At 30.6% G+C, this 15,081-nt stretch overlaps 1 protein-coding gene and 1 non-coding gene across 4 annotated transcripts; one reads left to right on the top strand and one right to left on the bottom strand.

The window, feature by feature from the left end:
* Positions 1-2,364: 2,364 nt before the first annotated feature.
* Positions 2,365-6,319, bottom strand: LOC102621773 (uncharacterized). Of its 3 annotated transcripts, none has more exons than XM_006475753.4 (3): positions 5,733-6,318; positions 4,856-4,934; positions 2,365-2,600 (listed from the first exon to the last, which is right to left on the bottom strand). In XM_006475753.4, exons 1-3 carry the CDS (start codon positions 6,246-6,248, stop codon positions 2,548-2,550), a joined length of 648 nt encoding a protein of 215 aa, XP_006475816.1. In that variant the 5' UTR covers positions 6,249-6,318; the 3' UTR covers positions 2,365-2,547. The 3 variants fall into 3 exon arrangements, with proteins under 3 accessions (XP_006475816.1, XP_015385036.1, XP_006475815.1); XM_015529550.3 differs by lacking the exon at positions 2,365-2,600 and adding an exon at positions 4,340-4,505 and having other exon boundaries at positions 5,733-6,319; XM_006475752.4 differs by lacking the exon at positions 2,365-2,600 and having other exon boundaries at positions 4,698-4,934.
* A 4,350-nt stretch (positions 6,320-10,669) lies between these two features.
* Positions 10,670-10,792, top strand: MIR159D (microRNA MIR159d). The gene has a single exon (NR_129309.1). It is a non-coding gene; the product is annotated as a microRNA MIR159d (primary transcript).
* Positions 10,793-15,081: the final 4,289 nt, after the last annotated feature.

Raw genomic sequence — 15,081 nt, 5'->3', positions numbered from 1 at the left:
TCAAATTACAATTTTATCCTTATTTAAAGAATAATAATTTTTAATTACAAAGTTAATAAAAATATATTTAATGAATAAACATTTATTTATTATATTTGTAAATTTATAATAATAATTAATATTCTTAATTATGACCATCACAATTTTTATTGATTTTAATTTTAATTATATAAATTAAAAATTGTTGATAAGGGCAATATAAATGAAATATTTTTACTATTAACATAGTATGAAATTAATATTTTCTTAGAATAAACTATTTATTAGTATTAATTATTAATATTAAATATAATACTATAATTTTTAAATAAATATAATAATATTATATTTTCAAACAAAGATGGTATATAATAATATTATTAATTCTCTATTAATATAATAATATTATTTTTAAGTAAATTAAACTTAGAATCAAACCCAATTATTATTTAGTTAAATATAATAATATTATTTAAATATTTATTAAATATAATTATAGTAAATTTAATAAAAAGAAGGGTAAGTATAAAATGAAACTTTATTTTATTTAATATAATTATATTAAATTTATTATTTATTAATATAATATTATTTAGTACAAAATTAATATTTTCTTAGAATAAACTATTTATTATTATTAATTATTAATATTAAATAAATAAAGTACTATTATTTTTTAAATAAATATAATAATATTATATTATTAAATAAAGATAGCATATAGTAATATTTATTAATTCTCTATTAATATAATAATATTATTTTTAAGTAATTTTAACTTATAATCAATGCAAATTATTATTTAGTTAAATATAATAATAATATTTAAATAAATATAATATTATTTATTTTATTAAATATTAAATCAAATTAAATTAAATTTTAAAAAAAAAGGTAGAAAAGGGAGAGGTGGGAGTGGATTCCCACTCCCACTCCCCACTCCAAAAATGGGTGGGGCCCACGGAGTGGGATTCCCAATCCTTCCCTAATTAGTTGAAGTAAACACTGGAGTGAGAGGAATCTACACTCCTCACTCCCACTCCAGAAAGTAAATACAGCATCAGTCTGTTGCATTAATTGACACATTCAAATTCAATCGTATATTTCTTGTGATGTCAGTTCATAGGCGTGAATTTGTACCGTTATTCGGTTTATACATGGGTATCATTCATTGGTAAATGGGCAAAGCTTACGTTACATTAGCTGTATGTTACAGCTAAAAATTTTTAAACCCTTAAAAAAGATAATAATTATTGAAAAGGTCAATAATTTTTATAGTTTTATTTTACACCCCCAAACTGCAGCCAGGTAACAGAACCATTAGTCTTTTAATTTTTTTTCAGTTCTCCATTTATATTTATAACAAATTTAGTACTAAATTATTCAACTTTTTTTCTATTTTATTTAATTGAATCTCTAACTTGTTTAATCTTATATCTATTGAGTATTTATTGATTATATTAATGGTCTCTTATTTTAATATATCATGATAATCAATATTGAAGCCTTTTATGAATTGTTTAATTTTATTAAATTCTTTACTTAGTTGATCTCTTAACTTATTAATTTATTTTATATTTCCTTCATTGAAATTATTAATTTCTAATATTTTGTTTACCCTTTCTATGATTAATTTGAGCTTTCTAATTTATTTAATAAATACAGTGACATTTAATTTAATTGATTATTTCTCCACATGTTTGAATTATTGATCAGATCAAATGGTTGAAATCTTTCGTTAAAGGTTTTGGTAATTTATTCATTGTAACATCTTTTTAATAATTCATTAGATTTATAAGATATATATCACATATAATATCTCTTATAATTCAAGATACTAAATTTAGATTAAAAAATCTATGTGACATCACTGATAGTATGTATTTAGGATGAAAAATAGATTGAATGTGTGTGTGTTTCTATGTGTTTGTTAGAAGAAAAACCTAGTCTATGTCTCAAGAGAGAAAATAAATTATAAATGTAGGTACAAAAATTTATTTAAAATTTGTGATTTTTATGAATATAATAATAATAATTTAAATCTTTATAAAAATATAGTAAAAACTTTATAACGTTTTAAAAATAATTATAAAAGAGATGGATGAGGAAACCATTAATTATAAAAAATTAATAAGGACTTATTTGAAAAAATAAGTAAATATATGATTAGAAATGAAATTTTCTATAAATAACAATTACACATGTATTTCGTTTTAGGTTAAAATTATTTTTATCCATTAGATTTAAGAAATATCAAAATCAATGAGCTATATTTATTGATTGTTTGTTACATTATTTGTAAGGTAAGCTTTGCTTGGTAAATGATCTTTTTGTAGCTTTCAATAAAGACAATTTCTATAGTCAGTCGTGTGGGGAAGATAAGAGGTTAATTAATTAATAATGTAAAGAGGAATAGATATATATATATATATATATATATATACACACACATACAAGGAGCATTTAATATTCCTGGATTGTTTTATTCAACTTGACAGCTCACTGCTAACAACCCACTTCATTTTGTTTTCTTCTGCTCTCACCGTTAGATCTATTGTGGGGCTTGTTTCAACGGGAGGATGTCATGGTTTGATAATTAACACTATACTCCCCGTCGTATACTGAAATTTAAAAAGAAATCAAATGTTTTAAAATTTTGACACATAAACCCAAATTGCTTCAAATTTGTAAATAATTTAAACAATTAAAAAAAATGGGTGGGCTGTCTCAACTTAAATAGAAATGAGTGATGACTTAATATTAAAATTCAATTAATAAATTAACTTAAAAAATAAAACTAGCATGATACTACTAAAATAAAAATTAAATAAATAATTATAAAAATTACGTACTTTATCTTCTTTCCTTATACTTTGGTTGCCACTTAAAATATTTGTAGACTGAACTTTGAATTAAAAAAAATAAGTACAATACAAATTAGTTTAAAGTTGTTAGTTACTCGAAAACAATAAAACTGTAAACTTTATCCATAAATCTAAGCCAATATGACATCAATCACTTCTAACTAATAGATTTAATTTGTTATTTTAATTTATTCAATTGCCACGCCCACAATTGCCATCTAAATATCGAGTTCAAGTTACTATATTTTTTATGGATTGTGATGTGAAAAACAATTGAGGTAATTGATTGATTGATGATATTTTTATTTGAAAGAGGTTGCTGACTAATGATTGATTAATTATTTAAATGGAGAAAATATAAGAATTTTCATTATTATGGTCCACATGATAAGTCACTTATTTAAATAAATAAATAGATTAACTCATATTAATGACCCATTTACTTGCTTTAAGAGATAGTGGTAGAATTTATTAACCACTTCCATAACGTAAGTGATAAATGTTATTAATTTCAATAAGAAGTGTAAAGTCTGAAATAGTACTATAAAAAGGGTCCCCAGCCTATCCAAATTTAATGCTTGCTAAGAACTCTTTCCATCACAAGAGAAACGCTATAAAGTGGAATAGGTTATAAGACATTTTTATAAAATACAGTGAACATAGAGAACACTTAGAAACTTGAACAATTATGATTGGAGGTACGATCTCTATTTTAATTAATTATTTATTTTGTAAAAATAGGGATAGAATATTTGAATATGGAGGAGAGGAAAAGAAAATGAGAAAAAAATCATAATACTTTAAATAAATTATGGAAAAAAAAGTCAGGGTTCAAAAATTATAAAAGTAAAGTTGTGGTACTTTAAAACAGTTGTAACATAGTTTTATCCCATATATTAACTACTGGTAATCTTGAATTAAAGTAGACTAGATCAACGGATAGAATATTATCAATAGGCTGAATCTATGGGCTCCGTCTCCATTTTCTTAAAAATGTGACACTTGACACTCCTCAATAATCAATTCAGCAGCTAAAAGCTAGAAGAAGATCTATATGAACAAAGAAATTCAAGAGTCCTTTGCAATTTTCAAACTCGGTGGTAGCTAGCTATTGGACTCTTATTTAATAATCTTGGAATTGTCAATTGCACATTGTTGAATTCTAAGCTTAAGCGTTTTCTTGTACGGTATATACATTCTCAATTCATTGGCCAGAAAGGACCTGATTAAGAAATATTAACCCCTTATATATACATAACCAAAAAAGAAAAAATATTATTTATAAACCGCCCATTTGTTGCATTTCACTACAACATAGGGTGCGTTTGGGATTGAGGTGCTGTAGCTTTTAAGCTACAACTGCTGTGAAAAAAAAGCTGTAATTATAAAACAAAAGTTAATAATATATAGTAAATATAAATTTTAAATAATAATTTTGATAAAAATATTAAAGATATAATAAATTTTATATTATACAAGTGAAAAATCATATCAACATAGCTTAAAAGCTACAACAGCTAGTATTTACCAAACATTTTAGTGCTGTAGCTTTTAAGCTACAGCTGCCCAACCTTAATCCCAAACGCACCCATAGCCAATTAGCCATCAGCAGCAGCCACATGGGCACTCAATTTTTTTTTAAAAAAATTTTCCTTAACGTACCTAACACAAAAAGAAAAAAAAAGGGTACTCTTAGTATATAAACCGCTTCTTATTAAATCTTTAATGTGAACACGACATGTCATTAATTACATATAAGTGGTGTCATTTACAAGATCATTAATTTGAATAAATAATCATGTAATAGCTAAGTTAAGTATGCACAAGCAAGGAGCAGAGATAAATAGGCATTAGTTAATTAATCAGTAGTGTTTTGATTTTTGAATATTAAAATTGAATGACGATAAACTATAGTAGGAGATATTATAGTTAATTTGAGTCTAGAGCTTTCTGAACTTTAGTTTGAAACACTAAAATGTACAATTTCTCCATTGAAAAATAGAGGAAACAACCTGTTGAATGAGTCACGTACGATCCGAAACCTGAACCCACGATGCAATGCCAAGCCGGACCATACACTTTATCGAACTCCTGCATTAAGAGAGTGAATTTAATTTATTGTTAACCATATATTATAACATTAGAGCACATGATTAGATGAAGACAGTTATAGACATTGTCACTGTTGCACTTGTACACACATGGGTAGAGAGAGAGAGAGAGAGAGAGAGAGTTTTGATATTAATTAGCTGAAAACAATTTACAATTATAGCTTCCACTGCTTTTGAACACATGGGTTGTTGGATCCAATATCATTAATTCTACGTTTCAATTTCAATAATAAGATAAAAAAAAGTATATGGTCATTAATTGCAGCTCCCAACTTGAAATATAAAATTTTTATTGTAATTGATACGGTAAATACTGAGTCCTGGTATAAATTACTACGTAGAAGTGAAATAATAATTAAGTATTTGACATATAACAATTTATATAAAAATACGTTATATTATATAAAATTAGAATTCTCTATCAACCTCAGTTTCTTCTGAAGAAATTTTAATGTGATTAATAAATGAAAATATAATAGTAACCTCGGTCGTACACAAAAATTAATGGATACATGAAACAAGGTCTTAAAAAATTCTAGACTCCTCATCTCATGAGGGTAAGATAACTAGGGTCACCATACGTTTAGGATGAATGGCGACCATCTGAAAGAGGGAGAGAGTTCAGAATCAACCAAGAAAATCAAAAATCGAAAATCAAAAACCAAACATGTAGCTAGATATGGCTAGCCTTTACCGATACGTACAGTATATAATGATGTAAATTTGTCGAAAGGATGAAAATCATGCAACAGTAGTGAACAAGAACATAAACACGTACCCTCTTAATGTTAAAAGCAATGTGTTTGGAGCTGAACTTCTCCAAGCTGTCATAAGTGGTTCTTGCACAGCGAAAGGCATGAACCTGCATGAATCCCGGCATATCACACGCCAAGACCTTCACTTGAAGAAATGAAATCACAGAAGCCAAGTTTGTTCCCAAATTGGTTTCTACGTGTGACACTGATTTCCTTGCCTCAGCATAATTATTAATCCCTCTTCCTCCTCCTCCTACTCCTCCTCCTCCATCTACACTTCTTCGGCCGCCGTTTTCGATTTGTTCAAAAGCTCCCAGATTCTTTAACATCAAATTATTGTTTGATCGCAGCACTGCTGGCTCAGTTTCTTGACGATTTTGTAGGTTACTAGCATGTGAATGTGACTGCTGCTGTGGCTGTGACCGTGACACAACAGCAACAGCTGGCTGGGATTTTGGCTTGTGATGGTTTTTAATGCCGGATAATTTGTAGAAAGACGGGAATAATGATCTCTTTTTCTGCTTTTCTTTTGTAGCCATTTCTTCTGAGGGCTAGCTCTTTGATCAATAAGTGGGTACGCATATATATATATATATATACATATATATATATATATATATATATATATATATATATATATGTAGTTATATATATACATGCGTGTGATGTGTGTAAGCGAATGAATGCATTGAAAACAATGTTAAATAATGTGGATTAGAAAGCAAACCATGTGTTATTGCCTGTAATCAAGGGATAAATTTAAAAGGTGTGGTGTAAAAGAGATTTGATGCATTTGTTTTTAGTCAATTGCTTGGACTGATGGAAAATTTGATTGGTTATTGGGGCATATTTGTCTGTTACTAGGTTTTGTTTGTGAAAATGCCAGCACACACCCATGACCCCCTACCAGCCACCGCCCTGATCTTTATAAGGTACCCTACAAAATGAATATAGTCTCTCTGTCTTTGTTCTATTCTGAATTATTTTTCTAATTAGGAAAATCAACCAAGGAAATTCATTCTTCAACTTCCTTTTTAAGTCAAACATCAACGGTTGTTCTTTATAGCTAATGAGATTATGGGCTAGGTTTTATTAAGTTATTTGGTAATAAACACTTTTCTTCCACATATTTATTAGTTGAACCATCTTTATCATGTAATAAATATCACTATATATAAACTTTTATTTCCCACATAAAGTTGACTTAATTAATTAATTTCAGCATATTGAACTTGCTTCAGGATTGTATTATATTTTTATAAATGTTGAGCATAGCTTTGATTCTTGAACCAAGGGAGGAGCATGTGGATGCATATTTTCTCTTGACATTTCTTGAAGTTTAAAAGTACAGATAAGTTAATTAAGGTGGAAGGGCAAAAAGTACTTAGCTTTAACCTTTAACAACAATTAATTTTTAGAAGCGGCATGCAGGGGATACCTAAATTTGAAATGATTGAATGGTTTGAGCATGAAGGAAATGAATTAAGATTCTCTCATGATCTGAAATTCTCTTAAGTAAAAATATAAGTGTTAATCGATGATTAATAAATAAAAAAGAAGTTAAATTATATCCGTACATTATTATTAAGTAACATATGACATAAAATTATTGCAAGCTCATGAGAGGATCCTAATTCGAAGGAAATGAAAGGTTTACTGTTGATTGGACTGAGATTTATTGTCTAGTTGACTTTGTAATCAGAATTAAATCAATAATCAGGAATTATTTAACAAGGATTTCATATGAATTTCAATTAATTCATAACCATTGATTGAACACTCGTTTCTGAGCACCAAGTCCTCATATGCAGTGATTAGCCTGAAAATTAACACTGCCAAGAAGAAGAAATTGGAAGCCATAGTTGCTCAAAATATTTGCAATACTCAACACATCCCTTTCTAAGTTACTGTGTATGTGACACAAACCGTGGGGATGGCATGTCTGTTTGAAAGGGCGAGTTGTTGGGTGTATTTAGTTTTGCATTTGGGTTCCTTATCTTTGGAATTAAGTTTTGTATTCATTACAAGTGGGGTTGAAGCTCTATAGCTTTCATGGCCCCCTTAATCATAGGAATTCTGTGGGCTAAAAGCAGAGCAACTGAGCATTCATTCACACGCTCATTGTTTAATGATCAAAGCAGAAACAAGCCTCATAAAACAATCCTTTTTCTCAGCTGTTGGCAATTACAGAGTTTCCACAGCATCACGATCTTGATCATGATGTGTGTCTGTGTGTCTGTGTGTTTTTGCGTTGTTAAATTTTTACTATGTGAGTATGTGTACATGTCAAAATTTTTTCCTTTTTATCTTTTTAGAGTGATTGATTCAGTCGCAGCCTCCGTGCATGACATGTATTAATCCTTTAGAGTACTTTTGCAATTGTCTAATAAAAGTGATGCTAATAAAAAAAACTTTGCTTTTGCTTGTTGCTCACAAAGACAATGGGAATGGCTCACAGAAGCCAAATAGCTCCATAGTTCACTAAACCTGAAAACCATATAATATTCACATTCAACCCTTCTTTGCACATGCAGGAAACATTTCATTCCCTTCATTGATTAGCAGAAATTTTAAAACATGCAAACAACATTTAATTAAAGGAAAGTTGGAGGAAAATCTTTGTAAAAGGTGAAATTTATTTGTTCAATGTGTATTAATTAACAAAAGTGCACATATGAAAATCTGTTCAGTATTCTCTTTCGTCTAGTGTAATTAAGGATTCAGTTTTCAAGAATCCAATTACAAATAATAGAACATGAGAGATAAAGTCCTAAAAGTAAATTTATGAAATAAAAGAGAGGGATTGCATTTTATTATATTCCTATTTTCTTTTCTTTTTAAAATTTAAAATTACCTTTTTAATTGATTTGTTAACTAGGGATAGTATTTTTAAAATAATTAAAAAATTTTATTAATAAAAATAATTGGTACATATTTTTTACATTATTGATGTTGTAAAAAAAAAAATTATGGCATCAATTAACCCATTTGAAAAACTAAGGATTGGAGACAGTTGGACACACACAAAGACGAAGAGAGCAATTGAAGTAGAGCAGCGCCCACTGGTTTAGGAACAAGAGAAGACAGCTGTTAGGATTAATCTTCTATGACTGGTATTGTCTATTCTTCTATTCCTAAAATTAAAAATGTGCAATTAAATCTCTTCTAATATGGTTAAGGATGATATCTAGTTCAGTGAAATAAATTATATTATATTTAATTAAATTCCTTACATGTGTGCTTTAATGTTTATGTTTCTTATTTCATATGTTTAGTTGGATATTATTAAATTTTTTTACGAATTTTGTTATGTATTATTGACTGTTAAGATTAATACTTTACTAAATCTATACTTGAGTCTATAAATTTAAATGTGATTATCTTTAATTATGTGTCTTCATTAAATTATTTACATAAAATGCTTATGAAAACTTTGAATCTTGGTTATTTAGTATGTTTACATAGGATGCTTAGATATTATGATGTTAAGCAAAAAATAACATACATAAGATTAATTTTAAATAGGCTTAATAATTATATCCATGATTGTTAAATTAAATAGTGCTGGATTATGAAATCCTAGTATCTTAAATTTCTTGAATTCTCATGTTAATTTACTAGTCTTTATTTCAGTTGCATTTTTAGTTTAAATCTCTTCAAACAAAATATTTTATTTGCAACTAGGATAAAGTTTTAATTAGCTTAGATTTAATTTTTCTAAGATTAACAATCAAGTTAGATTTGATTTTTGTAAGATTAACAGTCCCGATAGATTCAACCTCGTTGTTCCGACTTTATACTCCAATAAATTCATGCACTTGTGAGTAATATTGAATCATACTTATTAATCTATTACCTATGCTGTCAACTTGCGACTCATTTTTTTAATCGTGTGTCACAATGCTCTCACTTGTTTCCAAAATCTCAACTTTATGGTATCTTTCCACATTATTGTACCAACAACATAAATTTAACTGTGTAATAATAAGTTTTTAATACAGAGTTGGCCCTTGTAAGTTTGTAAAAAAACTTTTAGCACTATTATACTCAATTTTAAATGTACCCTTAACATAGAACTTACAACTCTCAACTGAGTACAAAGGGGACAGTGGAGGAGGAATATTTTAATAAGATCTATTTACAGTCACTTGTTTTGTGATGGCCAACAACCGGCGTAAAAGCCCATCTATGTGGCCCAACAGAATCTCAAAGGTTTAGGCCCTAAATTGTAAACGTCAAAACGTCATATAAATGCTCCAGTTGAATCTATTGAAGTCGCCGTAAGCACAGGAAAGTGAGGAATAGGCACTACTACAGTCGTTGGAGGAGGCAGCCAAACCAACAACGGAAAATGCTTTAAATGTTGGTATAGAAAATGGGTCATATAGCGTTGCTGAAAACAGCAAAAGCTAAGCCCTAGATGTAGAATAGGAGGCTCAAGGTCGGTGAACAAAAGAAGGTAAAGGCGAATTTAATGTTAGCATAAAGAGACAGATGTGGTTCAGCATCATAATTCATATGTTCATAATAAGCAATGATGGTTAAGGAAGCAATCCCAACTTCATTCTTCTGAAAAAGAAACAAAGTGAACGCCATTACTTTCTTTCCACAGAGGATTTGGACCACCACAAAAGAAATTGAGACCTGAAAGTATAACTATATAGAGACAATTGATAAAAGCAAACTAGACATTACTACATGTCTTGATATTAGACAAATAATAGCTCTGTTTATTGCTTGGCCGGCCATTTGCATATTCATGCATTTATAGTTTTGGCTTGGGTGGTTAGAGAGCTTGAATCAAGGCAGGAGCCAAGTCCATTTGCACAGCAAATGTAAGTTTCAAAAGCTGAAGGCATTGCTTTTCACTCGACATATTTAGAAAGCAGCAGCTTTTGCATAGCCATGTCTTGAGTGCTACTTCAGTTCCATTATAAATTTACACTTTTCTTTCGGTCTTTCGTCTCTTAATAAAATTTGCGAAAATGGTAGAAATAGGGGTTCCTTGCGGCCCAAAACAGTTGGCTAACTCTGCTCTTCTCTCTATGTTTTGGACTGAAGGGAGCTCCTAATTCTTCTCTTTTCCTTCCATAATCTTGGCTAATTCAGAGGCCCGGAAAGTTGACGCGTATTGCCATCATTTGTTGTCAGGTATAACTTCATCTCTAAGCCATCTGGTATGAAAATCAACATCTTGTTTTTTTTCCATATTGATGAATGATTTCACAGGTTAAATCATTTAATCTTATATTACAACCATGAGATTGTGCTTTATATATATATATATATATACACACACATCATGTATAGAATTAGTTTTTTTTTTTTTTAACGACAGAAGTGAAAGCTGGAGCATAGTTGTTCAGAACACCTTATAATACTAGTGATCTTTGCGCTCATTCAGTAGCTAAGTTTCTTGGATTAATTATAACTAACAGTATGATGATCTTTGAATTAACCGGCCAGTGATGGCCATGGCTATGGCTCACGTGTGGTCTCACGGTGATCTTTGTAAGTAACGAAAAATGGACTTGCAATAATTCAATTGTAGCCTGAATTTACATGAATAAAAGTTCTAAGCGTTTGGCCTTCCATGCAAGGTATTTGGGAAAGTAGTAACCTCCTTCCTTTGGAAATATCAGAACCACAAGTCTTCAATGTAAATCTTTCTGTCATGTTTCTTGAAGAGTCTTCTGCTCTTCAGGTAAACATCTAGCCTGCTGCAGTCCTTGTTTGATTGATTTCAATTCCTTGCTATATATGCAATTATATATGTTCGATCAATTTGATCTTTAAGTTTAACCATTTGGGGTAAGCTGCCTCTACTGTCTTCTGTTCATACAAGATGGAACTATTTATTAAGCTTCATGGTTAAAAGATTGGGCCCCTTCGTTATTGATGCATTTTCAGATCAAAGTGAATTTGTCTAGGGATGGTAAAATTTGGGTCCGAGTCCGGATCCAGTCTTTCCGGTTCCAGACCCGGATGACAATTTTGCTATACCGGACCTGGATATAACCTGAATATTTTAATTTTGGGTTCGGACCAGGTTGAACCCGGAAAAATCCGAGTTTCCAAATTGCGGGTTTCAAATCCAGATATCTATTACAATTTTTTTTTCTCTCGATGTTACTTCCTCAAATCTCCAAATCTCAAATCACCAAAATCCCGAAACCATAGCTAAATGAATGTTGAGGGATGATTGCTGAGTTTTCAGATTTTTGGTGGCATTGGTGTTGTCGTCGGCGTCGAGGAGAGCATCGTCAGAAAGTTGCTGTGGAGATTTGGCAGTTTCTGGTGACAAAAAACCAGCAAGAGTGACAAAAAATGAGGATTAGCCTTAATGGGCGCATTCCTCTTTGTCTTCTTTTCAATACAAAGATTTTTCCAAGTCATTTGAGTGAATGAAAGAGAAATTGAAGAAGAAAGAAAGCAGCTGCAGTGGGTTTAATGAAAAGAGAAGATGGAGAAGAAAGAAAGAGAAATTGGAGAAGAAAAAAGCGGTTGTAGTAGGTTAAGACTTAAGGCATTAGGGTTTTTTTTTCTTTTATACTTAAATTATCCGGGTCCGGGTTTCGGACATCTGGGTTAAGATAAAATCGGATCCGGACCCGAAATATATCCGGGTTCAAAATATCCTTTCTGGATCCGCATTGTATTACCTTCCGGTGTGGGTTAAACCCGGACCGGATTATCCGAGTTTGTCCGGGTTAATTTGTCATCCCTACATTTGTCAAATGAACATACATAACATGGAATTAGTGACTAAATTAAAGAACCAAAAGCTACTGAATCAGATAAAGAAGATCTTGATTTGAACATTGACTGCAAAGAAAGAAGAAGAGCTCAGTACATAGGATCAATTTGCTAATTGTGCTTATCAATGAGGCTAGTTGTTGCCTACTTGATCAACATCAGTTCACTCATTAATCTTGAAACTAATAGCCTTATCATCTCGTTACTCTCAAAAGAGCCATTGTGACTAAAGTTACAAGTGTTAATTGTTTCGAATGGAAGCAAAAGAAGTCTCCACACAAAAATGAAAAATAACACATCTAAATTTCCAAATCTTTTGGCTGTGCTGGAAGAAATTAGATTCCACTCTTTACTACATTCACAAACAATCAAAATCCGCTTTGCGGGTTGTTGGAGATTTAGTCAATTAATTGTAGATATTTTTCGGTGTATCTTTTCCTTTATTATTTGATTTAGTCAAAATAGTAAAACATATATTAGTGAGATATTGTAGGATTATGTTACATAATTTCGAGATTCTTTATTTTGTTTCATTTTTTGATTGGCTTTCTAAGTGTATATATTCTGTCAAAGTTAATGAGAAAGTGGGAAAAAGAATCATTCATTCATTAGTATTCTTGTTTCATAGTATCAGAGCAAGGTTATTAGTCAATGATTTGTTTTGATTTTTTAAATGACTGGAGAACCACTAAATATGACCTCAAAAGTGTCTTCTACTATAGCAAACCAAGCATCTCTAGGATCCATATTCGGATCTTCATCTATACCTTCTTTTGACAGCCACTCTTTGCAAATCACTCAGCACAAACTTAACAGACTGAATTTTCGAGAATGGTTTCAATATGTTATTCTTGTCAACAGGGGTAGAGGAAAGGTTGGCTACTTGACAGGGGCAATAACACCTCCTTCAGATACAACACCAAATTATAGCACTTGGGAAGCAGAAAATTTGATTGTTATGGCTTGGCTCATTAATTCTATGGAGCCAAGTATTGGACGAACTTATCTATTTTACAAGACAACAAAGGAGATTTGAGAGGCAGTACAAGAAATTTATTTCGATCTTGAAAACACATCTTAATGTTTTGAGATTTGATCAAAGATTCGCAACACCAGACAAGGAAGTCTCATGGTCACTTAATATTACAATTTCTTAATGGAGTTTGTGGCAAAAAATAGATATTTTTTATGAGATGGGATGGTCCTATACTATTGATGTAGAAAAATATAAGAAAATGCTTAAGAAAGAGCGTACTTTTGATTTTTTACAGGGATTAAATCCGAACTTGGATGAAGTACGTGGAAGATTGCTCGGGATGAAGCCTTTTCCAACCCTTCGAGAATTGTTTGCTGAGGTAAGGAGAGAGGAAAATAGGAAATGTGTGATGATGAATCCTTCCAGCCAATACGCTCCTTCCTTGGAAACACGAGGCGAGGCTCTTGCAGCAAACAAACAAGATAATGGCCATGTATCTCAGTCCAAAGACAAGGTCTGATGTTATTATTATAACAAGCCCTATCACACTCATGAAACTTGTCGAGACTTACATAGCAAGCCAACTGACTGGAAACCAAGGAAACAACGCAAGCAATCTAGATCAGCCCGTATAATGGAATTAGCTTTGGGTAAAGTTGCTGGATTTAACTTCTCAACAGAGCAAGTGAAGATGTTATGGCAACTTTATAAACCAAAATAAGGTGTCAACAGGATCTGAGAGTCAAAACCCAAACATTCCTACTACAATTATGACATAAATAGGTAAAATAAGTCACACTTTCCGTCAAAGTCATAGTAAGCAGGTTGTTAGATTGTAGATGCAAGGGCCTCTAACCTTATGATTGGGTCAATGAATGTCCTTAAGGACTATGACAAGTGTAATAACAGGAACAATGTGTGGGTTGTGGATGAAAAAATGTCACCTGCAATAGCGAAGGGCTTACTGAATATGATTTTAAAATCGATTTACATGTGCCGAAGTTGACATATAATCTTTTGTTATTTAGTAAGTTAACAAAAGATATGAATTATGTTGTGGCATTTTTCTCCTCTCACTGTGAATTTCAGGATTGTTCTTTGGGGAAGATGATTGACATTGCTAAGAGAAAAGATGGCCTATACTACCTCTCAGGAGTTAGGGATTCCAGTAGAGTTAAGTCACAAAATAAAATGTCTATGTCTTCTATTATGATATTATGTTATGGCATCAATGCTTAAGGCATCCAAGCTTTTCTTATACGAAAGTTTTGTATCCAAATCTTTTCATCAATAAAGAAAAAGTTTTGTTTCAGTTTGAACATTGGGTCTTTTCTAAACAATCCAGAGTTAATTATTCGTCACACATCTACAAACTATCAAGACCTTTTCAGTTGATTTATAGTGATATCTGAGGTCCATCCAAAACAGTTAATTTAACTAGAACTCAATGGTTTTCACTTTCATAGATGACTATACTAGGATGTGTTGGGTGTACTTGATGGAAATAAATCTAAGGCATTTTACTGGTTTCAACAGTTCCATAAATTTATCCAAAATATTTTTTAATCCAATATAAATGTTCTTAGAACAGATAATGGAAGGAAGTATTTCTCAAATGAATTTAGCCAGTATTTAGGGAA

Source organism: Citrus sinensis, chromosome 1 (assembly GCF_022201045.2).
Source record: "Citrus sinensis cultivar Valencia sweet orange chromosome 1, DVS_A1.0, whole genome shotgun sequence".
NCBI classification, from domain to species: domain Eukaryota; kingdom Viridiplantae; phylum Streptophyta; class Magnoliopsida; order Sapindales; family Rutaceae; genus Citrus; species Citrus sinensis.
Note: the sequence above shows the minus strand (reverse complement) of the source record. Positions and strands in the feature narration are given on the sequence as shown.

Bases quoted from the DNA above. Each gene is read 5' to 3' on its own strand.
- LOC102621773 (XM_006475752.4), bottom strand. From the start codon at position 6,248: ATGGCTACAAAAGAAAAGCAGAAAAAGAGATCATTATTCCCGTCTTTC. The intron at 4,935-5,732 runs GTACGTGTTTAT...CTCTTAATGCAG, and splicing joins TTGCTTTTAACATTAAGAGG to GAGTTCGATAAAGTGTATGG.